The sequence below is a fragment of the Hyaena hyaena genome, unplaced genomic scaffold, assembly GCF_003009895.1.
Source record: "Hyaena hyaena isolate Hyena2069 unplaced genomic scaffold, ASM300989v1 scaffold_248, whole genome shotgun sequence".
In the NCBI taxonomy this organism is placed as follows: domain Eukaryota; kingdom Metazoa; phylum Chordata; class Mammalia; order Carnivora; family Hyaenidae; genus Hyaena; species Hyaena hyaena.
In genome coordinates this window covers 2,043,898-2,058,327 of record NW_024080881.1, presented here as the reverse complement: position 1 = coordinate 2,058,327, position 14,430 = coordinate 2,043,898, and the positions used below count along the sequence as shown (strand labels likewise).

Below are 14,430 nucleotides of genomic sequence, written 5' to 3'. Positions count from 1 at the left end.
CCTGGTGATGTAGTAACCGCTATTCCATTTAACAGGTGAGGGGACTGAGGCTCCAAGAACTGGAAAGGGGCAGAGCTGGGCCAAGTTCAGGACTGTATCACCCTCCACCACTACCTCCAAGTTCTCCCTAGGATGGTACTATGCTCTTTGCTTGTCTCTTCTCCCAGAGTCTAAGGTTCCCCGCTGGAAACGGGATTGGAACATTCCCCTGCCTCGTTCCCAACAGGGTCAGGAGAACTGGGAAGAGCTGGATTCCTAGTGGGGTGTGTGTGTGTGTTGCAGTCCTCCCACGTCCAGCTGCACATCCCCATCTGGGCACCCCCCCAACTGTGGCAGTGTGATGCCCTGGAAATAAGAATTCTCACCACATCCCCTTTTCACCACCCACCAGTGCCTTCTGTCCCTTAAGAGCCCTAGGTCTGGTCTCTGTGGTCCCCACCAGCTGTGTGGCCTGGGGCAGACCCCTCCCCTTGGAATCTGTACTCCCTAAGGCTCTAACAGCTGTCTTCAACTGGGGATGATGCCCGGGTCAGGCCTGTACTTAGAGCCTCGTTTTCAGATTTTTTGTATCTCCAGAATCTCCACCTGTCTCCCGAGCTTGCTGCCCCCAGGAGTGGCCCGGAAGCAACCCCAGCAGCACACTGAGGCTGCCTTGGCTCTCAGGGAGAAGTGACACTTAGCCAAGAGGAGTCGGGGTCCAGTTCAGACTTGGTCTCCATGGCAACCGAGGGCCACCAGGCCCCAGCCCAACATCCACACCCCTCCTTCCTCATGTCTGCCCCTCCAGGCCCAGCTCCTCTGTCGTCAAGCATTTTCCCTGCCGCACCTTTGCACATGCTGTTCCTCTTAACCTGAGCTGACTCAGGTTAACCTCCCGACTTCTTGCCCCACCCCCACCCCCCACCCCGTCCAAGGAAGGAAGCACAGTGCGATGGAGAGGAGGGCAGGCCAAGGCCAGAATTTGAATCCTTCCTAGCTGTATGACTCAGCGCGTGTGCCTTAATCTCAGAATCTTAGATAGAAATGGTAACACCTTCCTCCCTGGGTTATTGTAAGGATTAAATAGCAAAACCTCCTGGTTAGTGCTCCATTAACATAGTTACTAGCAGCAGCAGCACAGCAAGGGGCATGGTGGGCACTTGGTAATAGCAGCCTCTCTGTCACAGCCAGTGCTGTGAGAGTCCCCCCTTCCCTCTGCTCCTGACTGTCCACAAGTGAGGTTCTAAAGCCCCCTTCCAGCATCTTGGCCATCAGCGAAGCCCCAAACTCTTGCTCCAGCCTCCTTTCTGCCCCGTCCTCACTGCTCCAGCCACTCAACCCCCACCCAGCTCCCTGCTTCCTCCTCCCTGAGCCTGTGCTCAGCCTCCCTCCTGCCCACAGCACACGCCCCCTCCTGTGGGGAGTTCCCACTCGAGCCTCCCTCACCCTCCCGCCTTCTGGTAAGACCTGCTCCACAGCCTTTGACCATTCTCTGATCCTGGCACACAGGAAACTGTGCTGTCATTCAGTAATTTGGTCTGTCGTCCACTAGACTGTGAATTCCACCGGGCAGGGAACCAAGTCTGATTGTCTCTGTGTCCCCAGAGCCCACTTGGCGTACAGTCCAGCCCACAGTGGGTATCAGCAGATGCCAGTCCCAGCCTGCTGCCCACCCACCGCTCACGCAGGGGCTGGCGGCACTGCACTCATGCTGGACACGCGGGATTTGCGAGGGCAGCTGAGCAGCAAGGTTTATAGAGGAACCCAGGGCAGTGGCAGGGTTAGTATATCTGGAGCTGGGTCGGCAGGCTCGGGGCACAGCCAGCCTAAGCTGGGGGTCAGGGGCCCACGGCCCCTTCACTCCCCCAGGGACACAGTGTAGGCGGCATGATGTGGGACACCCCAGGGAAGCCCAGGACAGAGCTGGTGCTGAGGGCCCCATCATTATGACTGGGGGAGGGGTCTGGGGGACCGGAGTAAAGAGGGGAGGAACAGAGCCCATCCAACGCGTCTATCCGGTGTGCTATGTGCCAGCAGGTAGAGTCCCACATGCAGAGCTCCCTCTGGGCTGCAGAAGGTGGGGGACCGGGCAGCTGGGCCGTGGCAGCCAGGGCCCCGGGAGAGCCTAGTCCAGTGGCCCCTGGAAAATGAGGCGGACACAGCCATGCTCGCCGGTGAGCCAGGCCCCACAAAAGGGGCAGGCAGCATGGAAAGCATGGGTGCCATGGGGCAGTGGTGTCTGGGCCCAGTAGCGGGCAGTCTTCTCAGAGCAGACATGGCCGCAGGGTGCAAAGGCATGGCTGGGTGGTCCAGGGTCCAGACAGAGGCCGGCCTCCTGGCCAAGCCACAGGGGGACGTAGGGTCCCACGAGGCGACAGAGAGGACACTCACGCTCCTGGGGGCCCCGCTCTCTCCTGCAGCCCCAGCCGTGGTAGCCGTGGACGTGGCCACAACGGACGTAGACCCAGGGCTGCTGCTTGTCGGGTGCAGTGCGGCCACGGGCTGGACTGGGGAAGGCCAGGGTGCTGAGGCCCACAGGGCACTGGGGCCGTGCTGCGTTCGCCTCCTGCCGCTGGGCCTCCAGCTGCTTCAGCGTGGGTGCCCTCAGCAGCCCGGCTGGCGTGCGCCACAGCAGCGTGGCCCCACACAGGTCAATGAGGGAGCCGTCCTGCAGCACATTAGACTCGTTTTCCACCTGCCAGAGACAGCAGAAGGGCCTTACTGCCCAAGAGGCCCCCGAACTCCTGGCCGTTGGGCAGCCATCACCCCAGCCAAGCCACCTGTCCATCCCACTGAACCTCCCTGGAGAGAACACCCTGGAGCAGTGAGGCGGGCTGGGGCAGAGGGCCCAGGAAGCCTGAGAACCCATGTGGGAGGGCAAGTCAGTGCTCCCAGGCATGCGCTGTCCCTCCCGGTGGGTCGTGGGCCTTGGTCACTTTATCTGTCAGATCAGGAGAGCTGGACCAACACAAGATTTCCCCCAAGCTCTCCCCTAAGGGCAGAAGTGGGAAACTCTTCTATCTGAGACACACCAGGGGCTTCGCCCAAGGCAGCTGTCCTACCGGCTGCTGCAGTTAAAAGCCAAGATTCTAGAGCCAACCTGCCTGGGTGTGAATCCTGGCTTCGCTGTTTACTAACTTTGCATCCCTGGACAAGTAACTCAGCCTCTCTGTGTCTTAATTTCCTTATCTTCCAGATGGAGTCTGTATCCCATTATCTCAAGTGGTGCTTGTGAATCAATCAATGCAAACATCGGGAACAGTGCCTGGAACATAGTAGGTACTCAACAAGCGTGTGAAATATTCACACGCATCATCTTTAAAGATAACGTTTCTGCAAATCTCCCCATAGAATCGGTGCTCTGGAGAGAGAAGCTGTGCTCTTCCCTGAGATTTTGCCTTCTGCTTGCCGGGTGTGCTCATGCCCCAAAGGAGGTCTGTGAGGCCCGTTTGAGGCGCTTAGCCCCATGCCCTGGGGCAGGCCCCTACCTTCTCTCTAGGACTCTGTCCCAGCTCCTAACATTACTTCTCTGATCTGTGCCACGTGGAGCATTCACTGTCACCTCCATCAGAACTACTCCAGGGGCCCTTTCCTGCTAGTAGAGGATAAAGCTAAATCCGTCCGAACGTGAGAGACGCGTTACAAACTGCCAACACTCTGCGCTATATACGGCTCACACATGGGCCAAGTGTCATCCTCATAAGAGACTAAAGCCACCTGCTACTGCACAGTGCTTTTACGTGCATTTATCGCACCTCACCCCATGGACCTCCAGCAGTATGCGGGCTACATTTTGGAGCTGCTGGTCTGGTCCTCTCTGTGGGGCAAGTGGGACATGACCCCCAGATGAAGCCTGTTGGAGCTCCCTGTGTAGGAGGGCTGGAGGTCAGGGGGAAGGGGCTGGGAAGGATGGGGGGTTGGGGACGGAGCAGGCCACCTACCAGCTTCCCTCGCTGCTGTGCCGAGCGGCTGTCCCTCAGAGTGTACACATTCCCACAGACTGATATCTCCCTCCAGACACCCGGGGCCGAGTCCTCAGAGAAGCCGCCTGCTGGGTGCATCACGAGGACCCCATTGGTGGTTAAGCCGTCCATCAGGCCGTCGGGGGTCCGCCACTTGGCTGCCCGCTCCTGGGACCACACGTGGGATCAGACCATATCCCTGAGTGGCCCCCAGCAGGCCGCGAGCCTGGGATGCTGCTCTAATACCCTCACAGTCAGAGAGGTAGCCCACAGAGGACCAGAATGGGCGCTGCATGGCCACGGGCATCACCTGAATTCCTGGCGTCTCGCTGTGCTCATTTTTTTAAGTGGCGTTGCTAATGCCCGCATAGGTCATGGTTATGATGACTGCCCGCTGGTCCATCACCCCAGGACACTGCCCCTCCCCACCCTGCCCCTCTGCTCACTCTCAGATAAAGTGCTGGTCCCTGCCTGGGGGGCGGGGAGAGGGGCTCACTCACTCCAAGGAAGATGTTGCTGGAGGCATCAAAGCCAGCAGCATAGATGCGGGCAGTATAGGGCGGCCGGCGGTCACAGAGGATGCGGCAGGCATAGCGGGAGATGGTGCTCTGGGCAGAGGGGCCCTCAGCAGCCCCTCCTCCAGGCGATGTGTCCGTTACCACAAAGTCGATCATGTTCTCAGTGGAGCGGCCGATCTGTGAGGAAGAGGAGGGCGAGCACAGGGCTGCTGTGCACAGCCCAATCCCACAGGCTTCCTACCCTAGGGTTCCCAGTAGCTGCTCTACACGCAGGGTCACCAAACAGTGAGGAAGGGGCAGTAGCATCCCAACTCCCCAAGCACTCTGCACTCTCAGCTGGGGTCTCCAAGTCCAGTTGCTAGGATCTGGGGCTTCTCTGTCTCCCCCACTCAATAAAAATGAGTTGACTTTTTTTTGATAGATCAGTGTCTAGCCCATGGTAATACCCATGGTCTGGGAGTGCTCAAACATTAGCAGCAAATAGTGAATTTTCTGAATTTACTAGACACCGTGCTAAGCACATCATGGACAGTATCTCAGCTAATCTTCCCAATAATTCAATGGGGTGGGTATATTGTGGGCCCCACAGCACAGATGAGGAAACTGAGGCCCAGAGAGACTAAGTGACTCTTGCCCGAAGTCGCCAGCTAATAAGTGATGGAGCTGGGATCCGACCCAGGCAGTATGACTGTCGCACCGCACTCTGAACTCTTAAGTTATATGGCTTCCCGGGGCTTGGAAGTCTGGTCTTGGGTTTTAAATTTTGATATAGCCACTGATTTGCTGTGTGGCTCCAGGAAGTCAACAGCCCTCTCATAGGAAGCCCTGCTTCCTCATTTGAAGAGTAGTCGATTGCACTGAGTGCCCCCCCCCCCCGCAAAAAAAAAAAAAAAACACCCTCACCATGGCCTTCAGCCCTCCAGGGCTACCCTGGAATGCCTACAGTGCTGCACATTGAAGCCCAGTGGCTCGGCGGCCAAGAGGCTTGCAGAGGGGCCTGCGCATACCTGGAACATATCTGTGTCACTGTCGTGTGTGTACTCAACTATGACCGAGTGGCTCCGGGACAGTGTGTATGAGATGCTGTGCTGGCCACGGTTACTCAGTGCCTGGTGGGGAGAAAGGAGAAGTCACTTCCCAGGGCATGGGGCCAGGAGAAGTGTGAGCCTCTGAGCCAGGAGCTGGAATCCAAAGCCCACTGGCCAATCCCGGCAAAGGGGCAGCTCTGTCCTGTGCAGCTGGCACTGTACTCAGGTTGCCTTATCTGATCCCTACAGCCACCCCAAGAGGGAGACCTACCTATTATTCCCAGTTTATGGCTGAGGGAACTGCAGCTCCGGGAGAAGAGATTGGCCAAAAGTCACACAGTTGGAAACAGGAGACCATGTGTCTTCCCCCAAATCCTCTGAAGCCAAAGGCTTTTCCTTTGCCATTGCTGTGTGACTATCCCATCCCTTCTCTGAGCCTTTGGCTGCCTCTAAATGATGCTGATAATTTCCATTCAATGGCTGGGGTCTGGTTATCAAAGGAACAATCTGCAAGCTGTAGAGCGCTGTGCCCGCAGGGGATGCCCTCAGCACCACTTCCCTGGTAGCCCGAGGTATTGAGTGAGGACACAGGGGGCTCCCCCCTCCAGTAGGCCTGTGGGCAGTCAGGACTGGGAAGGCTGAGGACCTGGGATTTGGGCAGGGGGCACAGGACTTTTGTCCAGGTCTACTGAGACAGGCTGCTTGCCTTGGAGACGAGCGGTGTAGAGATGTGGTGCATGACGTCTGGCTTCACCCCGTTGGCATGGGGCCGGCGGCTCAGTGCCAGGCGGCTCCTCCGGCGGCCCTTGTCCCCACTTGCCAGACACCCATTGTAGCTGTGGATGTGGAGGGTTAAAAAGAAGGAATTTCAGGGAGAGAGAGAGAGAAAAAAAAGAAAGAAAGTGAGCCCCCAAGAGATTTGGAGGAACTTCTAGCTGCCGGGCAGATTCTACCATAACAAACACTAGAACCGTCTGAAACTAGAAGACCCTCCCTACTATATCATATCAGTGCCTTTGGGAAGTAGGGTGAGGAACAGAGTAGCTGCAAAAGACCTTTCATTCAATTAACCAGTGTTTCCTGGACGTCTGAGCCATGCGTGACCAGAGGCTGAGCGGTGGAGTGGCATCGGGGGCACACCACAGGTCAGTTCTGTGCCCACAGTGGCAGGGGAGCGGGGGTCCTGAGCTTTTCAAGGAACCTGGGCACCAACTGCACCACAGGCCCAGAGGCAAGAGAAGGGAATTCTGGCCTCAGATCAGGTTTCTAGAAGAGGGAACACCTTTACTGGGCCCTGAAGAACTGGAAAGTATTCACCCTTTATAGCAAACTGTCATTTATTACACCACAAGTATGACTGGAAACTAGAATGGAAGAAAAAACAAGAGGGGTGCGTGGGTGGCAGGGTTGGTTAAGCATCTAACTCTTGGTTTCAGCTCAGATCATGATCTTACAGTTCATGAGTTCGAGACTTGCATTGGGCTCTGCGCTGACAGTGCGGAGCCTGCTTGGGATTTTCTCTGTCTCTCTGTCTCTCCTTTCCTCTCTGTCTCTCTCCTGCTCACACTCTCTCTCTCTCTCTCAAAATAAATAAACTTTAAGAAAAGAAGAAAGAAAGAAAGAAAAAACAGACCCACAATGCCACCACCTCCGTATATCCATACATGTCAAACTTCTACCTTCCTTCCAGCTCTTTTCCAGAGGGAGTGATTGTGGAAGGCAAAGATGTGGTGAGTCACAGCCTTGATCGCTGCCATGGACTGGAGCCTCTCGTGTTCCTGGTGCTTCACGTTATTAATTTCCTAATGGAATCTGTGCAATGTCCTGCCAGGCAAGTGCCTTTCTTCCCATTTTACAAATGAGAAAAATTGAGGCTCAGGGAGGTAAATGGACCTGCCTGAGGTTCCAGGCTAGTAAGTGAAAAAGTCAGAGATTTGAACTCGGGTCGTCTCACTCCGGCCTTTCTTGCAGAAGCCCTTCCCAAGGGAAGGCTCACCCCAAGCAAAGGCCATGAGGCTGGCAGGGTTTGGTGAGATCAGGGAGTGGTGATTTGGGTGGTAAGCTATAGTAGAGGAAGATGAAGCTGGTAGAAGGACCCTGAACACCAAGCTTAAGAGCCTGGACTTTATTCTGGAAGACTAGGGAGCCATGGAAGGATCTGGAGCAGCTAGTCCCAGGATGAAGAGCTGCCAAATACAGATAAGGACCACTTGAATCAGTGCCTTCTCATGAGCTTATTAAAATACAGATTCCCTGGGGTGCCTGGGTGGCTTAGTCGGTTAAGCATCCGACTTTCGCTTAGGTCATGATCTCGCGGTTCGTGGGTTCGAGCCCCGCGTCGGGCTCTGTGCTGACAGCCAGCTCAGAGCCTGGAGCCTATTTCAGAGTCTGTGTCTCCCTCTCTCTCTGACCCTCCCCTGCTCACGCTGTCTCTCTCCTAGAAATAAAAAATAAAATAAAATAAAATAAAATAAAATAAAATAAAATAAAATACAGATTCCCTGGCTGTACCCATGGAGATTCTGATTCTGTAGGTTTCGGACAGGCCTGTCAATGAGTATTTTCAACGTGCTCTCCAAGTGGCTCTGTAACCAGCGTGGGGCTTCACTGCTCTACAGAGAATAAACAGCCGTCAAGAGGGGCTATACCCTTACGTCTGCGCTCTCCCCCATCAGTGGCCTCACCCTCAACTGGGAAGTCTGGTCTTCCTTTGGGCCACCAAGCAGCTGCTCTTATCATGCAGGCATCCCTTAGAGGGGAATCACTTTTGCCCTGTAAATTCTTCCCACCTATGGGGTGTGGGGCAGTTCAGGACACGGGCTTGGGGCTCAGATGGGCCTGGCTTAAATTCTGGCTCTTCCACTTATCACCTGACCTCTGTAAAATGGTGCTAATTCATCAGGACCTACCCCGCAGTTTCACTGCGAGAACTAAATGAGATAAAGCATTTAAAAAATGCCTGGCACAAAGTGCAACAGATATACAGCAAGCCCTTGATAAATGTTCACAATTATTATTAGGAAAAAAGCACATGGCGTGTACATGTCAGCAAACAGTAGCCACTATTATTTCTAAATAATCATAATGACAGCAGAGCTTATCAAATATTTCCTTCAGGGCACACGGCAGAGAGAGAGGTCACAAGGGGGTGTGGATGGGGAAGGAAGAAGAGTGATCTGTGCCTGGGGGCAGAGCTAAGTGGCTGGTGCAGGGATCCTGGTCAGGCAGAGACCAGGAAGGGATGCGGTTTACCCAACCACCACCAACTCACATCGCTTCCTCTCTCCTGGCCTTGGTTTTCTCATCTGTAGCGTGAGGTCGGCTGTGGCTTAGTGACAGTGCACTAGACCTGGAGTAAGAAAGACCTGGGTCCAAATCCCAGCCCTGCCACTTACCAGCTGTGTGCCCTTGGACCAGTCACTTCCCCTTTCTGAGCCTCGGTTTCCTCACCTCCTTCCTCACAGCATCTTTGTGAAGATTGAAATGAAATAATGTCCATGAAAGGGCTTGGCACAAGCCTGCCTCCCAGAACACTTGATCTGTGCCAGGCACTGTTCTACGTGCTTTACAGAAATCACCTCATTCATTCCTCCTAAAACCCTCTGAGGTATCATTACTATCCCTGTTTGTAAGATGGGAAAATGGAGGCACAGGGAAGTTAAGCTACTTGCAGAGGCAGGATTTGAACCAAGCATTTTTGCTGGAGAACCAGAGGTCTTTACCCCAGACTACATATACTAGGTGCTTTATGAAAGGCAGAGGGTGCTACTTTTTTTCTGATTGGAAACTTAGGTGGGCAGGTAAGAGTTTTCTCAGCAATTTATTTTAAAAAATGGGAAGATAAAATAATAGGAATCAAGGTGGGTTTGGTCAGCTCTGTCTCTCAGCTGGGAAGGTGAGGCAAGACAAACAGCAGAAGGTCATATGTGGGGAGAGCTGGGGCCTTTGGTCTGGTTGCCCTGGGGGATGCCTGGTGCCCTGCCCCACCTGGGCGGGGGTTGCTCACCCCAAGACGATGAGTTCGCCATACTTGATGGGCTCCTCGCCTGGCTGCGCATCTTCACCAGGAGAAGAGAGGACACAAGAGCTCTGGGTCCCTGGGTGCCCGAGGTCTGAGGTTCGGGGAGACCCCACTTCAGGGTTTCCTTCTAGCACCATTCTGGGCAGCGTGGGAGAGGAGAAAAAGAATTTTGCAGCCTCTCATCCCAACCCCCATCAAAGCCAGCTCAGGCCTGCTGCCAGGGCCACCTAGGCAAAGGCCAGAGTGACCTTTCACCACCTCTGTTGCTATGGCAACCACTCCACCTCTGCCTCCTTTAAACTGCCCCGGGGTTGCTGGGATACCGGGGAAGGGCCCCACGATCAGAGGGTCAGAATGTTTGGTGGGGCCAGAGGTGTGGACCAACTTGGGGTGACCAGAGGCTTCTTTTTGGCTAGGACCCCAGAGTCTGGGATGTGCTTGGAAGAGAGACACTTCAAGAGTTAGAGGACCCCTATTCATCATCTTAGACTCAGTTTCTGGGTTTGGCTCTTGGCCCCGGGGCCTCAGAGTAACCCTTCCGTCGGGTTCTTGGAATCTATCTGTCTTAATCATTCAGCCCCTTTGCAGGTCTGGGCCTCTGTCTGTCTGTCTTTTTCCTCAATGACTCTCTGTCCTCCCGGGGCTGTCCTTTTCGCCGTCTCTCTTCCCACCCTCCTCCTCATGTCCGCCTGTCTGGCCACCTTGCCCTCCCCATCCATCTGCCTCAGTCTCCCCATCTTGGCTTCGCCGGGCGGGCGGGCCTCTGGACCCCTCCCGGGTGCGCGCCACCTCCCTCCCTCAGGTGTCTGTCTGCAGTCCCAGGGCCGCCCGGGTCTCTGGAGGCCTGTGGGGGCGGCGCTCCCCCCTCCGGCTGGGGCTGCAGCAGAGCCAGTCTCCGCAGGAAGCCTGTTTGGAAAACATGCCCGCGCAGGAGGGACTGCGCCGGGGCAGGCCCGCGCCCCGCGCCCGGGGCAGGCACAATGACGGCCCAGCGCATACGCAGATACACAGCCGGCGGCCCCTCGCCACAAACACGCGCGCGCACGCACACAGTCCCGCACACCCCGAGCCCCGCGGGCAGTGCCCGGACGGGCGCAGAGCCCACCTGGGACCCGCGAGCGCGCAAACAGCCCCCTGCGCCAGCCCTCGGACCCACTCCCCCTGCCACCCTCAGACACGCAAACACGCCCCCCGCGCCTGCCGGGGCCAGCCCGGCGCAGCCCCCGCCCCCTCCGCCCCAGCGGTCTCACCTGGCCGCGCTCCCGGCCCCGCTCGGCGCCGCTCCCTCCGCGCCTCGCCCCTGCTCGGCCCCCGGGCCGCTGCGGCGGGATGGGCCCGGCCCGCGGCGGCTCCGCGCTGCCTCGTCACGGGGACACCCGGGGCCGGGGGAGGGGGCGAGCGCGAACCGCCACACTCCGCCCCTTGTCCCGAGGCCCCGCCCCTATATCCCCGCCCCATCCTAGACTCCGCCCCTTGCGGCGAAGCTTAGCCCTAGTCAACAGAGCCCCGCCCCTTCTTGGGAGACCACGCCCCTCCTTAACCACGCCCCCGAAGTGGGAAGCTCCGCCCACACTCTGTCTCAGGAACTCCCTATCCCATCTTCACTGGTTCGGGGACTCCCCTGTATCTGTGAGACCCATACCCCCAGTTCAGGCTTCCCCCCAGACCCCGCACTCATTTCTGGGGACTTCCGGGTTCTCCCAGAGACACGGGCGCCCCCTCCCCCACCGCAAGCCGGGGTCTTTGTACTGCGCGGAAGGCCCCTTTCCCCACCTTGGGCGGGGGACTGTACACCTGCTCTCCGCAACCCCCCCCGCCCGCCACCCCGAGACCCCGCTTCCCATCTGGGGTAGCCGCAGAATTAGAGAGAAGCGGAGGCGGGAAGGAGAGAAGGAAAATACTAGAGGAGTCGGAGGAGGGGGTGTGCATTCGCAGGGAGGCTGAGGGAAAATGCTACAATTGACTAGACTCGCAGGCCTGTCTTCAGCCCCGCTTCTCCACTCTCTCCACTCTTTTCGCTGGGTTGCCTCAGGCCGGCTCTAGACCCCCGGATGTCGGGGAACACCTCTCTCTTTCCCGCCAGCACGCACACCATACCGGAGAAGCCAGAAGGGGGGCTTTGAAGGGTGCAGTTCCTTCTGGGCCTGGGCTTGCAAGAGATTTGTCAATCTATGCCAGGTGTTATGCTCTGTGCTTTGAGCAAGATAAACCCTTTAATTTCTAGGAGGTAGGCACGATAATCACCCATTTTACAGGTGAGGAAACAGTTGTACAAACCTAACTTGGTCGTGGCTATCTTGCTAGTAAGGGGCCAAGAATAGGTCTCAGCTGTGGGACTTCAAAATCTGGACTCCTAACTTCTATTCTTTACCTTGCTGTTTTGGTGAGGAATGGCAGGATGGGACTCAGAGGTGCAGAGCAGGAGAGACCCAGAGATGCATCAGATAAGATCCCTATGGCACATTATTTCTCAGTATGTTTGGAACCATAACCAAGAGCTGGGGGAAGACCAGAGAGTAGACCTTTAACCTGAGTCTTCGGTGCACTTGAGGAAATCAAGGAAGGCTGTGCAGAGGAGGCGGTCTTTGGCCCCAGTCATGAAGGAGATTGAAAGTTTGCCCACACATTCCTGAGAGAGAGAGCAATCTTCCTGCTCGCCCCTCATCTTGTTGCTTGCAAAGCTCCCTGTCTCCTGGACTACTCCTGGGCCCCACCACATCCACACACCCCACTAACTCCCCCACCTAAAAATAGCCCATGATACCAACTGCTTTGCCAACTGTTTGGGGGCCCTAGCAGCCGGATGAAACATGAAGGCAGCCAGCAGCACGTCCTTTAGGGACAAAGGCACTCATTAATCAAAGAGAGGCTCTCTGAGAGGCCACCACCAAGGAGGCTGGACTGCCGGGCTGTCAGCAGCAAATCATGCAAATCCTGCACCACAGGAGAGCTCCCTTCCCTGAATGCCTGCAATATGCCCACCTCCATGCCAGGTATGCACAGCCACCATGGGACACAGGGACACTGGGACAGTCTCACTCCCCTTTGCGTTCCCAGTTTCCAGCACGTTGCCTGCCAGAGAAGGCCGTCAGTGAACACATGTTCAATAACCGCTGGAATCTCCAGGTCACAGATGAGGAATCTGAAGCTCAGGGGATGGGAGAAGAGATACTTGCCCCAGGTCACACAGCCAGTCAAGTACATAGCTGAGGATTGATCAGAGCCCCAGTGCTACCATCTGACACCAGACTGCAGGGAGGAAGGGCTGAGAGAGATTGCAGGGTACTGCAGGACTCAGAGATTTCTCCTGTGGTTTAGTCCGCTGGCACCAGACCTTCATGCAGAGCACAGCCAGACCACAAGGGGCCTCCGGAAGCCTGGGGTGGGCTTGGCCCCAGCATCGCCCAGGTGGGGGCGAGGAAGAGAGAGTTGGGCCACTGCCAACAGACACAAGTGCCCAACTTCCAACCTTGACTTCTGGCTCTGTCTCCAGAACTCCAGCTTCTCAATCTCCCTAGATCTCATCTTCCTTATTTATGAAATGGGAACAATAATAGCACTTACCTATGGTGGGATAAAAATTTGCAGTATTTTTGAAATCAACCCCTCCCTTCTTTCTCTTCAATCTAGATCTTGACCTTATTGGAAAAAGAAGTAACAAATAAGGAACAAGACACAATCTTTATTTCTTCAGTTCTTGGGTTCAGCTGTCTGAAGACGAGGGACAGGCATAAGCAGTTTGGAAGAATATTTGTGTATCTATTTCCGAAAAGATGCTGAAAACAGCAACAGCAGCAACAAGGAACTCTCTGGGCTGAGAGATTTGGAGAGGGGAAGGAAGGGCCAAAGATGCTGAGCTCTGTCTTTGAGGCCCTGTTGTAAGTGGGAATGGAAGCTGAGAAAAGATTGAACCCTCAGGTAGATTCAGGGATCCAAACCCTATTCCTTCAAAGAGTCCAGATTTGATTGGATCGGTTTATGGAGCAGTTTATGTCCCAGGACATTCATTGTTGAAAACAACAGAGGACTCAGTTGGCCTTAACAGCAGGGTGTAGCCAGGAAAAGACTCAGTCAAAGAGAGCCCTACCCAAACCACTGTCATCCCAGGGTGACTGTAGGAATACCCAAGGCTGCACTTCCTGAGGACCAATGACAGGGGCTTTATATTTAGACTGTGGGAAGGAGGGGATAGACTTCACTAAAATAATCCATCCAGTCACTAAACAGACAAATAACAATAACAAGCCCTGGAGGGGGTGGACTACTACCGAGTTGCTACACTATATTAATTAAAATCTTCAGTTTCCAACAAAAAAAAATACAATTCATGCAAAGAAACAGGAAACGATAACCCGTAGACAGAGACAAAAGCAGGCAGGTGTTATCCAGATGTGGGGAATCTGGCACCTTCACACACTGCTCACGGGAATGTAAAATGGTGCAGCTGCTTAGGAACAGTCCAGCAGTGCCTCAAGCAGTTAAACATAGAGTTACCACATGAGCCAGGAATTCCACTCCTAGGTGTATATCAAGAGAAATTAAATGTTAGAAATAAAAATAAAGAAAGTCAATTGCACAAAAATCAGAAAAATCAGAAAGGTGATCATAATTGGGCGGGAGCACATGGGAAAGCATTAGGGTGCTGTCCAGGGTGCTGTTCAGTTTCTTGACTGAGTGATATCACCTGGGTACTTGTTTTCTAACAGTTTGGTAAACTGTATATTTATGTTGTATAAGCTATTTGTTTGTTTATGATATTTTACAATGAAAAATGTTTAAAATAAGATGTGGTGGTTCAACCAAACCCTCACAGTCTGCGATTTGAACCGGCAGGGACTTGTTCCAGCTGAAACTACAGTAGTTTTTCTTTTCTTTCTCTCTTCTCTCTCCTCTCTCTCTCTCTCTCTCTCTGTTCCTTGATG

The 14,430-nt window shown here is 55.0% G+C and overlaps 1 protein-coding gene across 4 annotated transcripts; it reads right to left on the bottom strand.

Annotated features, from left to right (window-relative positions):
• Window positions 1-1,704: 1,704 nt before the first annotated feature.
• PELI3 (pellino E3 ubiquitin protein ligase family member 3) lies at window positions 1,705-10,871 on the bottom strand. 4 transcript variants are annotated; one of them, XM_039244672.1, is made up of 8 exons: window positions 10,759-10,871; window positions 9,494-9,646; window positions 8,883-8,954; window positions 6,194-6,323; window positions 5,467-5,568; window positions 4,442-4,636; window positions 3,921-4,109; window positions 1,705-2,674 (listed from the first exon to the last, which is right to left on the bottom strand). In XM_039244672.1, the coding sequence occupies exons 2-8, from the start codon at window positions 9,643-9,645 to the stop codon at window positions 2,105-2,107; spliced, it is 1,410 nt and encodes a 469-aa protein (XP_039100603.1). In that variant the 5' UTR covers window position 9,646; window positions 10,759-10,871; the 3' UTR covers window positions 1,705-2,104. The 4 variants fall into 4 exon arrangements, with proteins under 4 accessions (XP_039100603.1, XP_039100602.1, XP_039100604.1 ...); XM_039244671.1 differs by lacking the exon at window positions 8,883-8,954 and adding an exon at window positions 8,759-8,836; XM_039244673.1 differs by lacking the exon at window positions 8,883-8,954.
• Window positions 10,872-14,430: the final 3,559 nt, after the last annotated feature.